Source organism: Salvelinus sp. IW2-2015, unplaced genomic scaffold, assembly GCF_002910315.2.
Source record: "Salvelinus sp. IW2-2015 unplaced genomic scaffold, ASM291031v2 Un_scaffold1547, whole genome shotgun sequence".
Classification (NCBI taxonomy): domain Eukaryota; kingdom Metazoa; phylum Chordata; class Actinopteri; order Salmoniformes; family Salmonidae; genus Salvelinus; species Salvelinus sp. IW2-2015.
Genome location: NW_019942979.1, coordinates 28,016 through 44,402, shown reverse-complemented (window position 1 = coordinate 44,402; position 16,387 = coordinate 28,016). Strand labels below are relative to the sequence as shown.

The 16,387-nt window shown below is 45.6% G+C and overlaps 2 protein-coding genes across 2 annotated transcripts in view; both read left to right on the top strand.

Annotated features, from left to right (window-relative positions):
- The window catches only part of ntd5 (ntl-dependent gene 5), a 26,623-nt gene extending 24,533 nt beyond the window's left edge, over positions 1-2,090 (top strand). The window contains 4 exon segments of the mRNA XM_070439304.1: positions 402-481; positions 905-1,084; positions 1,264-1,461; positions 1,648-2,090. Coding sequence (XP_070295405.1) covers positions 402-481; positions 905-1,084; positions 1,264-1,461; positions 1,648-1,730 — 541 coding nt within the window. The 3' untranslated portion in view covers positions 1,731-2,090.
- Positions 2,091-2,734: 644 nt separating this feature from the next.
- Positions 2,735-10,391, top strand: LOC112071214 (uncharacterized). Its single transcript, XM_024138664.2, has 4 exons — positions 2,735-3,468; positions 5,730-5,886; positions 6,860-8,340; positions 10,044-10,391. The coding sequence occupies exons 2-4, from the start codon at positions 5,748-5,750 to the stop codon at positions 10,389-10,391; spliced, it is 1,968 nt and encodes a 655-aa protein (XP_023994432.2). The 5' UTR covers positions 2,735-3,468; positions 5,730-5,747.
- Positions 10,392-16,387: the final 5,996 nt, after the last annotated feature.

Here is a 16,387-nt window from a genome sequence, read left to right as displayed (position 1 = left end):
GCAGAGAGAGGAGTGTGAGGAGAGGAGAGAGGAGAGTGAGGAGGGCAGGACGAGGATGTTGGGAGAAAGCAAGGGATGGGTCGCGTAAGGGAGGCGAAGTGGAGACTTATTGAGGAGAGATGGGCGTCAAAACTGAGTGTAGGACTGCCAGCTTAATATCTTTTTACTGCCACTACATCTAATAATGTATCACATCCCAATGCATATGTCAGTTGGAATCATGTATTGTATGCAAAAACACACTTTCTGAAACAGAGCCAACAGAGGTGAACATTAACCCCTGCTACACCGCTTAGTGTATACCCAGTCAATTAGTCATATAACCACCCCCTCTCTCTCTGTCTCTCTCTTCTCTCTCTCGCCCCCTCTCTCTCTCTCTTCTCTCCCCCCATTCTCTCCAGGAGCGGGTGGACGGTGGGAAACAGTGAGAATCTCTGTAATATTGATCAGACCTGGCAGTACCCTCACCCCATCTGTCAAAGTATGTGTGTGTGTTTTATAATATATAGTGTTTGATAGAGAGAGAGAGCAAGCAGAGGGAGAGCATCAGAGCCATGGAATGTGATGGTTGGCGTGTGGGTGGATGGATTGGGCCTTTTGAGTGTGAGTGTGTGAATGTGTGGTTGTGTGTGTGTATTTTGCGGAGGAGGTTATTGTACTCTGCACTTGAAATCGTTCTACTTTGTGTGTCTTTTTATGTGAGAGAGACTGACATGTCGGTTGTTATGTTTCATAGTGCTTTACTGCCACCTTTTGGCCTAAACAGAGAATAACATCTCTTGCCAATTCATTCAGCAATGTTCTTGCATCCTGGTCTGATCCTAGGGACTCACAGGGTGTGCAGGCTTGAACAGGAAGAACATGTAAATGTGTATATACAGTGACCCTCTCTCTCCTGTTCCAGGGGTGTGGTGCCCGCCCCCCCAGGAGGTGAACCAGGGGTACCTGGTGGCGGTACAGAGGACTGAGTACGATGTGGGCGATGCCATCTATTACCTCTGTAAGAAGAACCACCTGCTGGATGGACCCAACCGGGTCACCTGCCAGCCCAACGGCACCTGGAGCGCAGTGCCCTACTGCAGAGGTGAGTCCTAACTGATACACCCAGGGCCCACTGTGTGTGTGTGCGTGTGTGTGTGTGTGTATGTGTGTGTGTGTGTGTGTGTGTGTGTGTGTGTGTGTGTGAGAGAGACAGAGAGAGTGTAGATAGAATATTGACCTTTCTTCTTTATTTGTTCTTCATCCTGTACTTCCTGCTCTTAGTGCGCTGTCCAATCCCAGCGGAGCGGAGCCGTGTTCTGATTGGTGGGCTGAAGCGTTGGCCCTATGACGTGACAGACTCGGTGGTTCCCCACGGGGAGAGTGTGACGTTCTACTGTAAACACTCCAGGAAGCAGTGCAGCTTYCCCTACACACAGASCTGTTTCGACGGCAGGCTCAACCCCCCCTTCTGCTACCTGGGTGAGTTGGGACCACAGAACTGGTGCCCTGTCTAACATGATCTATGGAAAACCCCTTGGTGCCTTACTAGTCCCTCTATGTGACTGTTCAGTGTGCAGGAGACCTCAGKGTTCAGTCAGAGACAGTATGTGCTTATATTGTCTTCATTTGATGTAACATGTCTATCACCTCCCTCCTGTGTCCCAGAACCCACCTGGCTGCAGTACAAACTGTTCCCTCATCGGCTGGTGTCGGAGATCGAGGCCTGCTCTCTTGTAGACCTGGACTAATACCCCAACACTCCCATCTCTATCTCTTGTCCCCCTCTCTCTCAGCCTCTACCAATGATAGGCTCTACATGTCTTAATAATAGCTGTGTTAATGATAATACATGCATTAATACAGAAGTAAAACGTAGTCATAACTCATATAGTTCAAATGTTCAYTTCATGTGTTGTTACCGTGTGACTCTGACTCCTCCCACTGCGGGATCTGACTGACCTGACGTGTTGTTTTGTTTTAACATAGTGTGTTCCTGCCCCAAGCTGGCCCTCAGGATACTCCTCCTCCTTGTTGTTGACACACCAAGCCCTGAGGCTTGGAAGTTCTATTGATGTGACGGTTTTGAAATAAACAACGTTTTGCTGTGATGTGATGAATGTGATATTTCATGTAATTGAAATGAAATAGAGATGAACACTTGATTCTCACAACAATTAGGACACCCTGATATCTCTCTCTCATGAATGTGATATTTCATGTAATTGAAATGAAATAGAGATGAACACTTGATTCTCACAACAATTAGGACACCCTGATATCTCTCTCTCTCGCTCCCACACGAGCATGCACACACACACACGCACGCACGCACGCACGCACACACACATATCCATCTTTTGTATTTTCTAAGGTTATATGTACTTGGATTAAATGGTGATCTGATCTGATCTCATACCATATACAGTAGCTGCCCACTGTTTACTCAACATGGGTTGAGTCTAGTCGGACACAGAATTGTCCTTGCTATCCGGTATCCTTGGGACGTCTCTACCCCCCCAAAAAGTTTACATTTGGTTAAGGGTTAAGGTTATGGTATGGTTTGGGGTTAAAGTTAGGACGGCCCAAGGATCCCGGATAGCATTAACCGAAGCCGAATGCTGCGACGCCACGAGCTCCCACCTCTCTCTGCTCGCGCAGCAATCTCCACTTCTAACTAGTCCGCCTCTCATTCATATTTGGTCCTCCGGAAGTATCCMCAGCTCGGGTAAGCCAGTGTCTATGCAGCGAGTGACTTATGGGTGGAGTATGTAGTTTATTATCCAGTTTTAAATGTATGGACAGTATACCGGACGCATCCCACACCTGTTATATTGACAAGTGTATGTCCAGACAATTAAGTTAGTGAAATAAATTACAATATGCCGGTAAAGTTTCCTACATCGCTTTTTCTGCCAGCTGTGGGGCTGCGCTCCCTATAGGGCTCGAACCCTCGACTTGTAAAATGGCTGGTTGTGGGTCCATAGACAGCAAGGGCAGTTATTACGGCAAAAATATCAACATAATTTAGACAAATACCTCGGCGTCATTTAAAATAAGAGAGCCGAATATATTACATTAAATGCAGTTAGCAAACATTGTCCCAGGTTCGAGTGTCGTGTCCATTGATGCGCAGTACATCTACAGATATTAAACAGGGTTTGACTATTCGGACCTCGGACTGCGCGCAATGGCGTCTCCCATGAACAGCGACACTTTTTATTCCAACATAAATACAGTACAAGGATGGATAAGGGTTCAAATGGAGGAAAACAAATATGATGTCGACCCAAACCCGTTGCCAAATATTTAACGAATGTCTTATTTTGTATTAGACTATGGCAGACAAATGAAATTCTGAAATCGAAAGAAAAAATGGGCTTTACCCCGGATAGTATGATTTCGCTGACATCATGCTCTCTTGAACCCTCCACTGCAGACTGTCGCGTTCATGCCATGTGGTATATTGGCGACTTTGTTTAGAGCCCGGTAAGCAAATTATATAAAACCAGTGAAGTCCATAATAACAGCAAATGTAATGCAAACATGTGCGTAATTTACGCATGCTGCGTTACATTTTTAAGATTGACAATCATAGCAATTAAGCATATCAGGTAATCACCGATTGTAGAGCACGAGACCACACGCTGTAGCCGTTAAAACAAATCTCGCCTCAAGTTATTGAGATAATAGCAGGAATTGGAACCGGTTTGAATGATGATAATGTTGTTGATGATGACGATCATTGATGATGATGGTGACAATGTAATGGTGATAATGACGAGGTGGAAGGTGGTGGTGGGGATGTTATGAAGGTGATGGGGATGATTTAACCTACAGTGCCTTCAGAAAGTATTCACACCCCTGGACTTTTTACACATTTTGTTGTTACAAAGTGCGATTAAAATGGTTTTAATTGTCAGTTTCCCCCCCCCCAACAATCTACACCAAATACTCTGTAATGTAAAAGTGTAAGAAATATTCAAATATGTTTTAAAATATTTTTTTAAACAAAATTATGAAAAATAAAACACAAAAATATCTTGATTAAATAAGTATTCAACCCCCTGAGTCAATACATGTTAAAATCACATTTGGCAGTGATTACAGCTGTGAGTCTTTCTGGGTAAGTCTCTAAGAGCTTTCCACACCTGGATTGTGCAACATTTGTCCATTATTCTTTTCAAAATTCTTTAAACTCTGTCAAATTGGTTGTTGATCATTGCCGAAGAACCATTTTCAGAGCTTGCCATAGATTTTCAAGTATATTTAAGTCAAAACTGTAACTCGGACACTCAGGAATATTCACTGTCTTCTTGGTAAGCAACTCCAGTGTAGATTTGGCCTTGTGTCTTAGGTTATTGTCCTGCTGAAGGGTGAATTCAAATCCCAGTGTCTGGTGGAAAGCAGACTGAACCAGGTTTTCCTCTAGTATTTTGCCTGTGCTTAGTTCAATTCCGTAGCTTTTTTATCCTGGAAAAACTCCACAGTCCTTAACGATTACAAGCATAACCATAACATGATGCAGCCACTACTATGCTTGAAAATATGGAGAGTGGTACTCAGTAATGTGTGTTGTATTGGATTTGCCCCAATCATAACACTTTGTATCCAAGACAAAAAGTGAATTGCACATTTTTTGCAGTATTACCTTAGTGCCTTGTTGCAAACAGGATTCATGTTTTGGAATATTTGTATTCTGTACATTCTTCCTTCTTTCACTCTGTCAATTAGGTTAGTATTGTTGAGTAGCTACAATGTTGTTGATCCATCCTCAGTTTTCCCCTATCACAGCCATTCAACCCTGTAACTGTTTTAAAGTCACCATTGGCCTCATGGTGAAATCTCCGGCAACTGAGTTAGGAAGGACACCTGTATCTTTGTAGTGACTGGGTGTATTGATACACCATCCAAAGTGTAATTAATAACTTCACCATGCTCAAAGGGATTTTTTTGTACCCATTTACTAATAGATGCCCTTCTTTGCGAGGCATTAGAAAACTTCCCTGGTATTTGTGGTTGAATCTGTGTTTGAAATTTACTGCTCGACTGAGGGACCTTAGAGATAATTGGGGTACAGAGATGAGGTAGTCATTCATGTTAAAAACTATTATTGCACAGAGAGTGAGTCCATGCAATTTATTATGTGACCTGTTAATAAGGAATGTTTTACTCCTGGACTTATTTAGGCTTGCCATAACAAAGAGATTGAATACTTATTATACTTATTGACTAAAGACATTTCAGCTTTTCATTTTTAAGGAATTTGTAAAACTTTCAAAATACATAATTCCACTTGGACATTATGGGGTATTGTGTGGTAGGCCGGTGACAAAAATATCTCAATTTAACCCATTTTCAATTCAGGCTGTCACACAACAAAATGCAGAACAGGTCAAAGGGTGTGAATACTTCCTGAAGGCCCTGTTTTTGTAGTAAAACAAGAATAGGAGTTTAAGAAATTCATAATAGCCTATTTAGTCTATGTGAATAGTTTKAGTCTAGGCATATTTCATTATGCACAATGAAAGAACAAGTAAGATATTCTAACAACATGATACTAATTTAATCAACTTCCTAATTTTGCTGCTCTGATATTCTGTGAAATAGCATAAAGACACCTGGCCACCTCAGGACATCTTCCTTATCAATGAAGCCTATAGTCATTTGATTGACAAGTTCTCTTATTATTTGATTGTAATAATTAATCTCTTGTTAAGATTATAAAATATTGAATCCCCATTTTACAGATTCAGGCATGTTCCAAAATGGATTCTCAACAGACAGGGGTTCTGACCAATGGTGGCTCAGATGACAGGAGTGTCGGCCAATCCTTGAAGAGATCGGGGACTGTGCCAGAGATCCATGAGGAGCCAGTGGACTCCTTRATCTTATCCTGCCCACCAGGTAACCTCCAATAATGCTCCCTTAAACAGGTGTACTCCAGTATAGGTTTCCAATCAAAACCTTTTTAGGCAAAACGAGGAGGGGCTGGGAGAGCGCCAGATGTGAGCGGGACACAGCCAGCATTACAGGAAGCAGTTGAACCCTGCAGGCTCAACCAACCAATCACAGTCTCCTGGTGTGTGCGATCAACCAATCAGAGTCAAATCAGACGTTCCTGGATTGTGCAACAGGCCAATCACAGACTCTGCAGCTCTCAGCTCTACCAAAGACGTGCCTCCCTCTGATTCTAAAGGGAGTAGGTTAGAAGCCAGAGCTGTTTGGTCTGGGACCAGTTGAAATGCCCTGACCTCCACTACTGTGACTGGTACGGGTCAGATGGAGGATGTGTGTGTTGAAGAGATAGAACACACTGAGKAGCCKCTCTACAGGATGGAGACAGAAGAGAGGGATSAGAGGAGAGATGGAGAGARGGATGTTACACAAGACAGGAATGGTAGTYCCATTGTCCCTGAMAYGCCTCTCATCTCCAACACAGCCAAGGCAGAGAGGGATGGAGGGATAAGGGGGGAGAAAGAAAGGAACGATAGAGAGGATGAGAGAGTGATCCCTCTTTTCCTACCCCCTAGTCGATGTCATGGTGCAAAAGAGAGACCAGGAGAGGATAGAGGAGAGAGAGCGGAGGCAGGGAAAGGAGTTTGGGGGAGAAGARAGGAAGAGGAGGGAGAAGTRTTGGATCTGAGCTTCCCTAAAAAGAGAGAGATTAAGGAGAGGAGCCTTTGGCATGAGAGCTCACTGCTTATGGAGGTAGATGAGGTAGAGGGGGATGGAGATAGGGACATAGTAGAGGAAGATGATGGTGATGATGATGAAGAGGATTCTATATTGASAATGGATGGAGCTGACATTTTKGGGGGACCTCTCTTGTMTCCCTTGTTCTTCTCTACCTCCGTKTTCACYTCCCTCTCTTCCATAGACTCTGAAAGTGAAGGTCTTCTCCTGATAGATGACCAGGGYATTCCATACACACTCAMCCCYGAGGGGCACAAAGTGCCCCAAATGGACTCTTCCARGCCAGACAACCCCCCCTCAAGCCAGCCAAAGGTGCAGTCCAGCTCATTGGAGGTAGAGGATGACAGGTCGTCTCATATAACCACAGCAGGGGTCACTTACCTCAGCCAAAGTTTAGTAAAAACTCCACACACACACAAGGAAAACAYATGTCCCGCTCCTGTTACGTCTATGAAACCCTCACAGAAGTCAGAACKTCTAAAAAATACAGAACACTCAAAGAACCCAGAACTCTCACAGAATGCGGAACCCCCTAAGRTTCTAGATTCAGGTGTGAAATCTGTTAGTGAGGCTAGTGCTGCTGTTTCCCAACCCTCTGGTTCTGCTGTACACCTCCAACCCCCTCAGCCTATCCAGATCCTGACTAACCCCTCCTCCAACACCCCCATCCTCCTCTTCCCCTCCTCCACCCAGCTCTCCTCCATTCCCCTAACCAAGACTGATGCCAATCCAGGCCTCCTGGCCTTCTCTCTCCCCTTCTCCCTCACCCAGAACACTCCCAGTGCCTCCACCTCTATGTTCCTTCTCCTCTCCTCCTCCTCCACCTCTTCCTCCGGTCAGTCTTTCTCTACCTCCACCCCCATTGCTCTCCTTGACCCCTCCACCGGTCAGCTCTCCCAAATCACTGCCTCCTCTTCATCCCCTCTTTCTCTCTCTCTCTCTTCTGGTCAGCTCGCCACATCAGTGTCATCCCTCCCTGCCAATCCCTCCCACCCAGTTATTAGATTGACACCCAACAACTCCCCTACCATCCTATCAAGAGAGAGTCCCATCGTTAACCCTCCCGCCCCCCTGACCTCCCCCTCTGTGGTCTCCTGCCCCCCCTCCAAGCAGCCCAGCGCTGATGGCAGTTCTAAAGCAGTTCTACTCAGCTCACCTCCTCACAAACACACTGAACCAAACTGTTGTGACCCCAACACCAATCATCAGTCACTCTCTACTGAAGAAACCCAAATGGAGTCTGTCCCAAATGGGTCATCTCCTACTAAAGCCCCTCCCCTTACACACCCGCAATCCCCTTCTCTGTCCTTTGACTTCAGTTTGGAGGCAACCGACCAATCAAAAGCCCCAGAGTCAAAGCACACCTCCCTCCCATGGGACGACCATCTGTACTTCTCCTCCGCCACCGCTCCTCCCTCCCCTCCCCTTGCCCCCATCTTCCCCTCCAGCGGACCCAGGAACCTGAACCCCCTGGACCCTCTGGACCCCCTGTCCCCAGCCTCCTCTCCCTCCTCTGGGCCACGAAGGGTACTCYACTGCCCTCTCTGCCCCAGGATCTTCTACTACCTGTCTGACCTGGAGCGWCACTCCATCACCCACTCTCAGAACAAACCCCATGTCTGCCTGCAGTGTGGCAAGGCCTTCAAACGCTCCAGCCATTTGCAGGTGAGCTCAGTTGTTCATAAATGTTTGACTTGTGGTGTGGTGATTTGGTGGGCTCATGATGACATATTGTTTTCAAATCAAATTTAATTTGTCACATGCACCGAATACAACAGGTGTAGACCTTACAGTGAAATGCTTACTTACAAGGCCCTAACCAGTTAAAAAATACAATAAAAAAATTAACAAGAAATAAAACAAGAAATAAAAGTAACAAATAATTAAAGAGCAGCAGTAAAATAAGGGGGTACCGGTACAGAGGTAATTGAGGTAATATGTACATGTAGGTAGAGTTATTAAAGTGACTATGCATAGATAATAGCAGAGAGTAGCAGCAATGTAAAAGAGGGGGGGAAATGCAAATAGTCTGGGTAGCCATTTGATTAGATGTTCAGGAGTCTTATGGCTTGGAGGTAGAAGCTGTTTAAAAGCCTCTTGGACCTAGACATGGTTCTACAGTACCACTTGCCATTTGGTAGCAGAGAGAACAGTCTATGACTAGGGTGGCTGGAGTCTTTGACAAATTTTAGGGCCTTCCTCTGATACTGCCCGGTATAGAGGTCCTGGATGGCAGGAAGCTTGGCCACAGTGATGTACTGGGCCGTACGCACTACCCTCTGTAGTGCCTTGCGGTCGGAGGACGAGCAGTTGCCATACCAGGCAGTGATGCAACCAGTTAGGATGCTCTCGATGGTGCAGCTGTAGAACCTTTTGAGGATCTGAGGACCCCTGCCAAATCTTTTCAGTCTCCTGAGGGGGAATAGGCATTGTCGTGCCCTCTTCACAACTGTCATGGTCTTTGTACCATGATAGTTTGTTGGTGATGTGGAGACCAAGGAACTTGATGCTCTCAACCTGCTCCACTACAGCCCGTCGATGAGAATGGGGGCGTGTTCGGTCCTCCTTTTCCTGTAGTCCACAATCATCTCCTTTGACTTTATCACGTTGAGGGAGAGGTTGTTGTCCTGGCACCACACGGCCAGGTCTCTGACCTCCTCCCTATAGGCTGTCTCGTCGTTGTTGGTGATCAGGCCTACCACTGTTGTGTCATCGGCAAACTTAATGATGGTGTTGGAGTCGTGCCTGGCCATGCAGTCATGAGTGAACAGGGAGTACAGGAGGGGAGTGAGCACGCAGCCCTGAGGGGCCCCTGTGTTGATGATCAGCGTGGCGGCTGTGTTGTTACCTACTCTTACCACCTGGGGGCGGCCCGTCAGGAAGTCCAGGATCCAGTTGCAGAGGGAGGTGTTTAGTTCCAGGGTCCTTAGCTTAGTGATGAGCTTTGAGGGCACTATGGTGTTGAACGCTGAGCTGTAGTCAATGAATAGCATTCTCACATAGGTGTTCTTTTTGTCCAGGTGGGAAAGGGCAGTGTGGAGTGCAATAGAGATTGCATCATCTGTGGATCTGTTATGGTGGTATGCAAATTGGAGTGGGTCTATGGTTTCTGGGATAATGGTGTTGATGTGAGCCATGACCAGCCTTTCAAAGCACTTCATAGCTACAGACGTGAGTGCTACGGGTTGGTAGTCATTTAGGCAGGTTATCTGTTTTGATTGTGTTTGAAGTGGAACTAGGTCCTTGTGTCAGATTTCATCTTGTTATGACTGCTATGTAATAAGTAGATATAAACATATCATAATATATGAACATGAATGTATATTATTATCTAACAAACGTGACCTTCGTCCTTTGACCCTGAACAGAGACACAAGCACATTCACACGGGCGAGAGGAACTTTGTGTGCCCCATCTGCTCCAAGCGTTTCAGGGAGGCGGGCGAGCTGCAGCGCCATCAGAGGGTACACACAGGAGAGAAGCCCTACCAGTGCCCGCTGTGCCACACACGCTTCGCCGAGCGCAACACCCTGCGTCGACACACCAGACGCAAACACCCTTACCACCAGGCAGCTATGGCGATGCTGTCCGAGAGAGGAGCAGGGGGAGGAGGAAGAGAAGGAGGGGATGAAGATGAGGGCACAGAAGAGTGGTATAGTTCCACTGTGTCCAACTTGGACAACTCTGACTCTGAACCAGATTCTGAGGTNAAATAGTCTGGATAGCCATTTGATTAGATGTTCAGGAGTCTTATGGCTTGGGAGTAAAAACTGTTTAGAAGCCTCTTTGACCTACACTTGGTGCTCCAGTACCGCTTGCCATGTGGTAGCAGAGAGAACAGTCTATGACTGGGGTGGCTGGAGTCTTTGACAATTTTTAGGGCCTTCCTCTGACACTGCCCGGTATAGAGGTCCTGGATGGCAGGAAGCTTGGCCCCAGTGATGTACTGGGCCGAACGCACTACCCTCTGTAGTGCCTTGCGGTCGGAGGCCGAGCAGTTGCCATACCAGGCAGTGATGCAACCAGTCAGGATGCTCTCGATGGTGCAGCTGGAGAGCCTTTTGAGGATCTGAGGACCCATGCCAAATCTTTTCAGTCTCCTGAGGGGGAATAAGCATTGTCGTGCCCTCTTCACAACTGTCTTGGTGTTTTTACCATGATAGTTTGTTGGTGAAGTGGATTAGAGGTCGACCGATTAATCGGAATTCTCGGGGGATCCAATCTTGCAACCTTACAGTTAACTAGTCCAATGCTCTAACACCTGATTACATTGCACTCCACGAGGAGCCTGCCTATTATGCGAATGCAGTAAGCTAAGGTAAATTGCTAGCTATTATTAAACTTATCTTATAAAAAACAATCAATCAATGACTGTCATTGCTCCAATGTGTACTTAACCATAAACATCAATGCCTTTCTTAAAATAAACCTGCATATTTAGCTAAAAGAAATCCAGGTTAGCAGGCAATATTAACCAGGTGAAATTGTGTCATTTCTATTGCGTTCATTGTACGCAGAGTCAGGGTATATGCAACAGTTTGGGCCGCCTGGCTCTTTGCGAACTAATTTGCCAGAATTTTATGACATAACATCGAAGGTTGTGCAATGTAACAGGAATATTTATACTCATGGATGCCACCCGTTAGATAAAATACGGAACGGAATAAAYGTTTTGTTTTCGAGGTGATAGTTTCCGGATTAGTCAAAGGTATATGGTTTAGAGAGAAATAGTCGACGCGTTATAATTCCTGTAATAACTTGCGGCTGAACTTGAAAGGGGTTCCTTCTTTATTTTACCGTTCATGTCTTCCATAGAGAATGTCTTGATATACTTCAAATAAGGTCTGTGTTTCGCGGAGGAGCAGACTGACAGGGGACCATGCAGACAAGCTCTGCTTTCTGCACTACAACCCAAAACTTCTTATGTATTCTACACAGGACTAGGGCCGTGTCGTGAACGTAACCGTGGTATGGGGATGCTCTGACGCTGTGCCGCGCAACGGCGAGTCGAGAGTGGGTAGCTTGACCTCGCTCCCGCACGGCGTTCGGAGGCGGGAGCGTCTGGACTGTCGCCATGTGTCGGGTTGAAGTGTGGAGGCCTTGATCCTGTCCCACGTTGTTGAGGGTGGGGCAGCCGTGACTGACTACCACGTTCTCGGTTGTTGGTGTGCGAGTGGGATGCCCTGACGTGGGACCTGTTCCCAGGAAGCGCGTGTGTGTTGGCTGTGTTAAGAGGTGGAGAGCGTGACCCGATTGTCCGCAGTCCTGGCTCTGCTACGGTGCTATTTAGCAGAACGAGATCGAGGCGGCGAGGAGGAGGAAAGGAAGAGGTGAAGACTGTCAGAATAGAACAAACGATAGTTGTCACGTGTCCGGCCACTAACAAACAGACTGACACGGAAGAGCAAATCACTGCCAGCAACCATACGGTTGTAGCCAATACAGCGTGCTTGGGGAGGCCTTAATATGGTTGTGCGTAATCAAGGAGGAACCGTCTGACAAACGCACCCCATCCATACGCACCACGGGCGGCCCGCCTGTCAATTCTCTCTATCATTTGCGGAACCATATCAGGCACATCACATTGACCCACATATGAACCGACATAACCTACGACTGCCAACCCAAGCTCAGACCGACCAATACGAAACATATTGACAAAAAAAAGGGAAAACCAGGTCGCAGGGAACTGTGGGACACATTTTGGGCAGCATCATAAAGAGAGCTTGGCTGGTGGTATTTACGTCTCCTTGTCTCTTAGAGCTTATCCTGTCTCTCTCCTCTTTCATTTCATACCTGTCCCTTAATCCTCTCTACTCTCTGCTGTTGGGTTCTCGATGCGCATGCGAGTCTTGTTAGACACTCTAGCACTCTCTGATCCCGGGCTCTCATCTCTCTCGTGACTGGATCACCGAATTACGTTTGTGCTTGAGGGAAGGTGGTGAGGCTCGTCGTCTGACTGTGCTCCGACGTCGGTGAAGATCGGTCTAGCGCGAGCGTTCTTCATCTCTTCGCCTCATCTTTCTCTCACAATCCATACCCTCGAGGACGTGCATTCGCTGCAATCAGTCTCATGCAGATGACTGACTCACTCGTCTATGCTTCCTCACTCTCAATCAATCCCAGTTCGGCGGACAGAGATAAAGATGCACTTCACATACGCTTTGAGGACAACGTTGGCATAGACTAGGGACAGCAAGGTGACTAATCTGGAACTCATCTCATATCGAACGCTGGGTGGTGACATTTTCTAAGGGCGCTGTTCACGTGGCTTCTCGGTCCTCGTCCATAAAATTAACAAGTCGAGAAAGCACAGCATAATATGTTAGGAGATATATGCACCCCAGAACGCAGTTGGGGAACAGGTTCCAGTGCTGGTGCGCATTGCCGAGACACTGATCGGCTGTGGTGTGTGTGTGTCAATCGTGTGTGTGTGTGATGTGCTGGGTTGGGTGAGCTGAGTGTTGTGTGGCTTGTGGTGTCGCTCGCGACTGTCTGTAGGTGTTGTGTGTGTGTGTGTGTGTAGTTGTGCTCGAATCGATCGTCGTTGTGGTGTGTGTGTTTTGTGTGTGTGTGTGTGTGTGTACGTGAACAGTTTCTTTGTTGAAACCACATATCGCATGCTGAGAAGTTCTCATCAGGACATTGGAACTTCAACTTCACACACACCACACACCAGGACACACCAACAACACCACACACACACCACCACACAGTGGCGTCAGTGCAGTTTAAGATGGAGGTATTGGTCTTATTTCTATACAGCATAATTGGATTGACTGTCATTCATATTCCATTCACGCCAGTTCAATGTAAACAGTGATAGGTTTAGGTCACTGCCATTCATATTCCCATTCACACAGTTCATTGTAACAGTGATAGGTTTAGGTCACTGTCATTCATATTCCATTCACCCTGTTTCAATGTAGGCATCGATAGGTTTAAAGGTTACTGTCATTCTATTCACCCGTTTCAATTTGTAACAGTGATAGGTTTACGGTTTACCTGTATCATATTCACTCAGTTCAATGTAACAGTGATAGGTTTAGGTTACTGTCATTCATATTCACCGAGTTTCAATGTAACAGTGATAGGTTTAGGCTACTACATGATACTAGAATTTCCCCTGAACCCATTATAAGGGCTACAACCTAGACCATGAATGAAAGTTCATACAACGTAGGGTGTTAGTAATCAAGCGTTGTGTGGTAGCAGAGGGGAGCCGGTCCCTGCTGGATAGAACGTGCACCTACAGCAAGAATGAGGACCAGCTGATCAGAACCCGACTTTCCTTCGATGTCTTGACGTTGTTTGTTTTTATCTCTTGGTACATTTTCACAACTGGGGCCTGTGTGCACAAACTAGGATTAAGGATTAAGCAGGATATCTTGGGTGATCCTGGTCAATTGATCCGTAATCCGGTTTTGCACTAAAGATGGATAGGGGGAGGAAGGATATGTTATGGTATAAATTACGCAAGGATGATTTATTCTGTGCGGAGCTAGCCTGCTCCAGACCAGTGCTAAATTCAGGATCTATTTAATCTCATCCGCTAATGTCAGTCAGCAAGTCCCACAATGGAACCAATAGTTTTTCACTGTGCTATAACATTGTTATCGACATATATATAGGACTCGTTATTATTTAAACGTTTGGTGATCATTAATTTCAATGATTTTTGGATAAAAATGATTTTTTAGATGATGGTTGCTAATCATTAGATAATTTAAGTTTCCATAGACTAATAAGGCTATAATATAAAATGATAGAATACTTAGGGCCACAGAGGGGAAAAAAACACAAGTCATAATATTGTACAGTTGTTTTAAAGGAAGGACAGTTGTTAAAATGACCAGAATGCTTGGTGGGGCATTTCGTGAATTGTACTTCAGTAATGGTTTTCATAAACAAAGACATGCTGATGGCGGGTGCGGCTTGTTGGATATTAGTTTATATGTACCATCACATTGTCATACAGTATCCAAATGTAAAATACAACTTATGTTACCGCTTTCTGCAGAAAGTGGGAGCGGGCGCGTCATAAACTCGTAGGATAGTAATTGGGTTAAATCCTTCTGTCAGTTTTGCAGATGGAGTGGGCAGGTTGCTCTATTGTTACATGTGGTTTCAGTGGTGTTTATCTTTATAACCATTCATAGTGTTGTATTAAAAAAGAGCAACTCTTGTGATGAGAGGCAATTATTGTGGTGTGTTGTAACTGCTTTAGTTGATAGATTCAAGAGACAGAATAAAAGCCACATAGCTTGTTAACATCAGGAGTTCGAGTCTCCTTTCGAAACTGAAGTCATCTAGTTGATTTTCCTCGCTAGTGGGGGTAGGAAAGCAGGGCAGGGAGCTGGTCATGGAGTGTCATAATACAAAGATGAAATGTCGGACACATATTCCAAGGTCTTTGGTGATAATCTGTTAATAGGGATAGCGTTCATGTGCATGTTCGCACACAATTCGCGTAGATTGGAGTATGCACAGGTAGCAAGGTTTCCCTATCGTGGAATCTGAACAGACAATAAGTGATAGATTGGATGATGGTGAGCCCTGACTAGTCTTTTTCAAAGCACTTCATGTACAGGACGTGAGTGGCCTAACGGGTTGTGCCCATTTAGGTCAGTGTTTATCTGTTTTGATTGGTGTTTGAAGTGGAACTTAGGTTCCTTGTGGTCAGATTTCATCTTGTTATGACTGCTATGTAAAGTAGCTATAAACATATCATATATATGGATACATTGAATGTCTATATTATTATCTAACAAACGGTGATTACGTCCTTTGACCCTGAACAGAGACACACAGCACATTCACACGGGCGAGAGGAACTTTGTGTGCCCATCTGCTCCAAGGCGTTTCAGGGAGGCAGGGCGAGCTGCAGCGCCATCAGAGGGTACACCAGGAGAGAAGCCCTACCAGTGGCCCGCTGTGCACACACGCTTCGCCGAGCGCAACACCCTGCGGTCGACACACCAGACGCAAACACCTTTACCACCAGGCAGCTAGGTCGATGCTGTCCGAGAGAGGAGCAGGGGGAGGAGGAGAGAGAAGGAGGGGAATGAAGATGAGGGCACAGAAAGTGGTATAGTGTCCACTGTGTCCAACTTGGACAACTCTGCTCTGAACCAGATTCTGACGGTAATTTCCTGAGGCTGATCCTCTTGAATAATGCAAAGAGAGAAGAGGAGAGACAAGGAGGAGGAGGAGGAGGAGGAGGTGGAGAGGAGAGATAGGAGAAGGAGAAAGGAGAAGGAGAAGGAGAAGGAGGAGGAGGAGGAGAGCAAGTGTGTAGCTTCACTGTGTTCGACTTGGACAACTCTTTGACACTGAAGGGATTGAAAATGACTTTTGAATGAAAAGTACCTGAACGGTACTTTCTAATGAGAACATTGGTTTTATATTTATTTATTAATTACACTTGAATGTATTTTATTTCCATTTCTTTACAGGGTCCGAAAATTATTACTGATCTCATAAACCATTTTCCATCAAGTATTCCTTCGATTTTCATCATTTCCACAACCATAGGGCGGGAAATGTTAATGGACATTCTAAAAAGATCACCTTTGACATCCTGCTATACAATTAATTTGCACTACCAAAGTATAAACAATTATGTTGTAAAAAGCGCCTGTCCAAAGTTTATTGTAAATTGTTCTTTATTACAATTTTTTTTCTTCTCTTGTGGGAGCTGTAATTATTATGA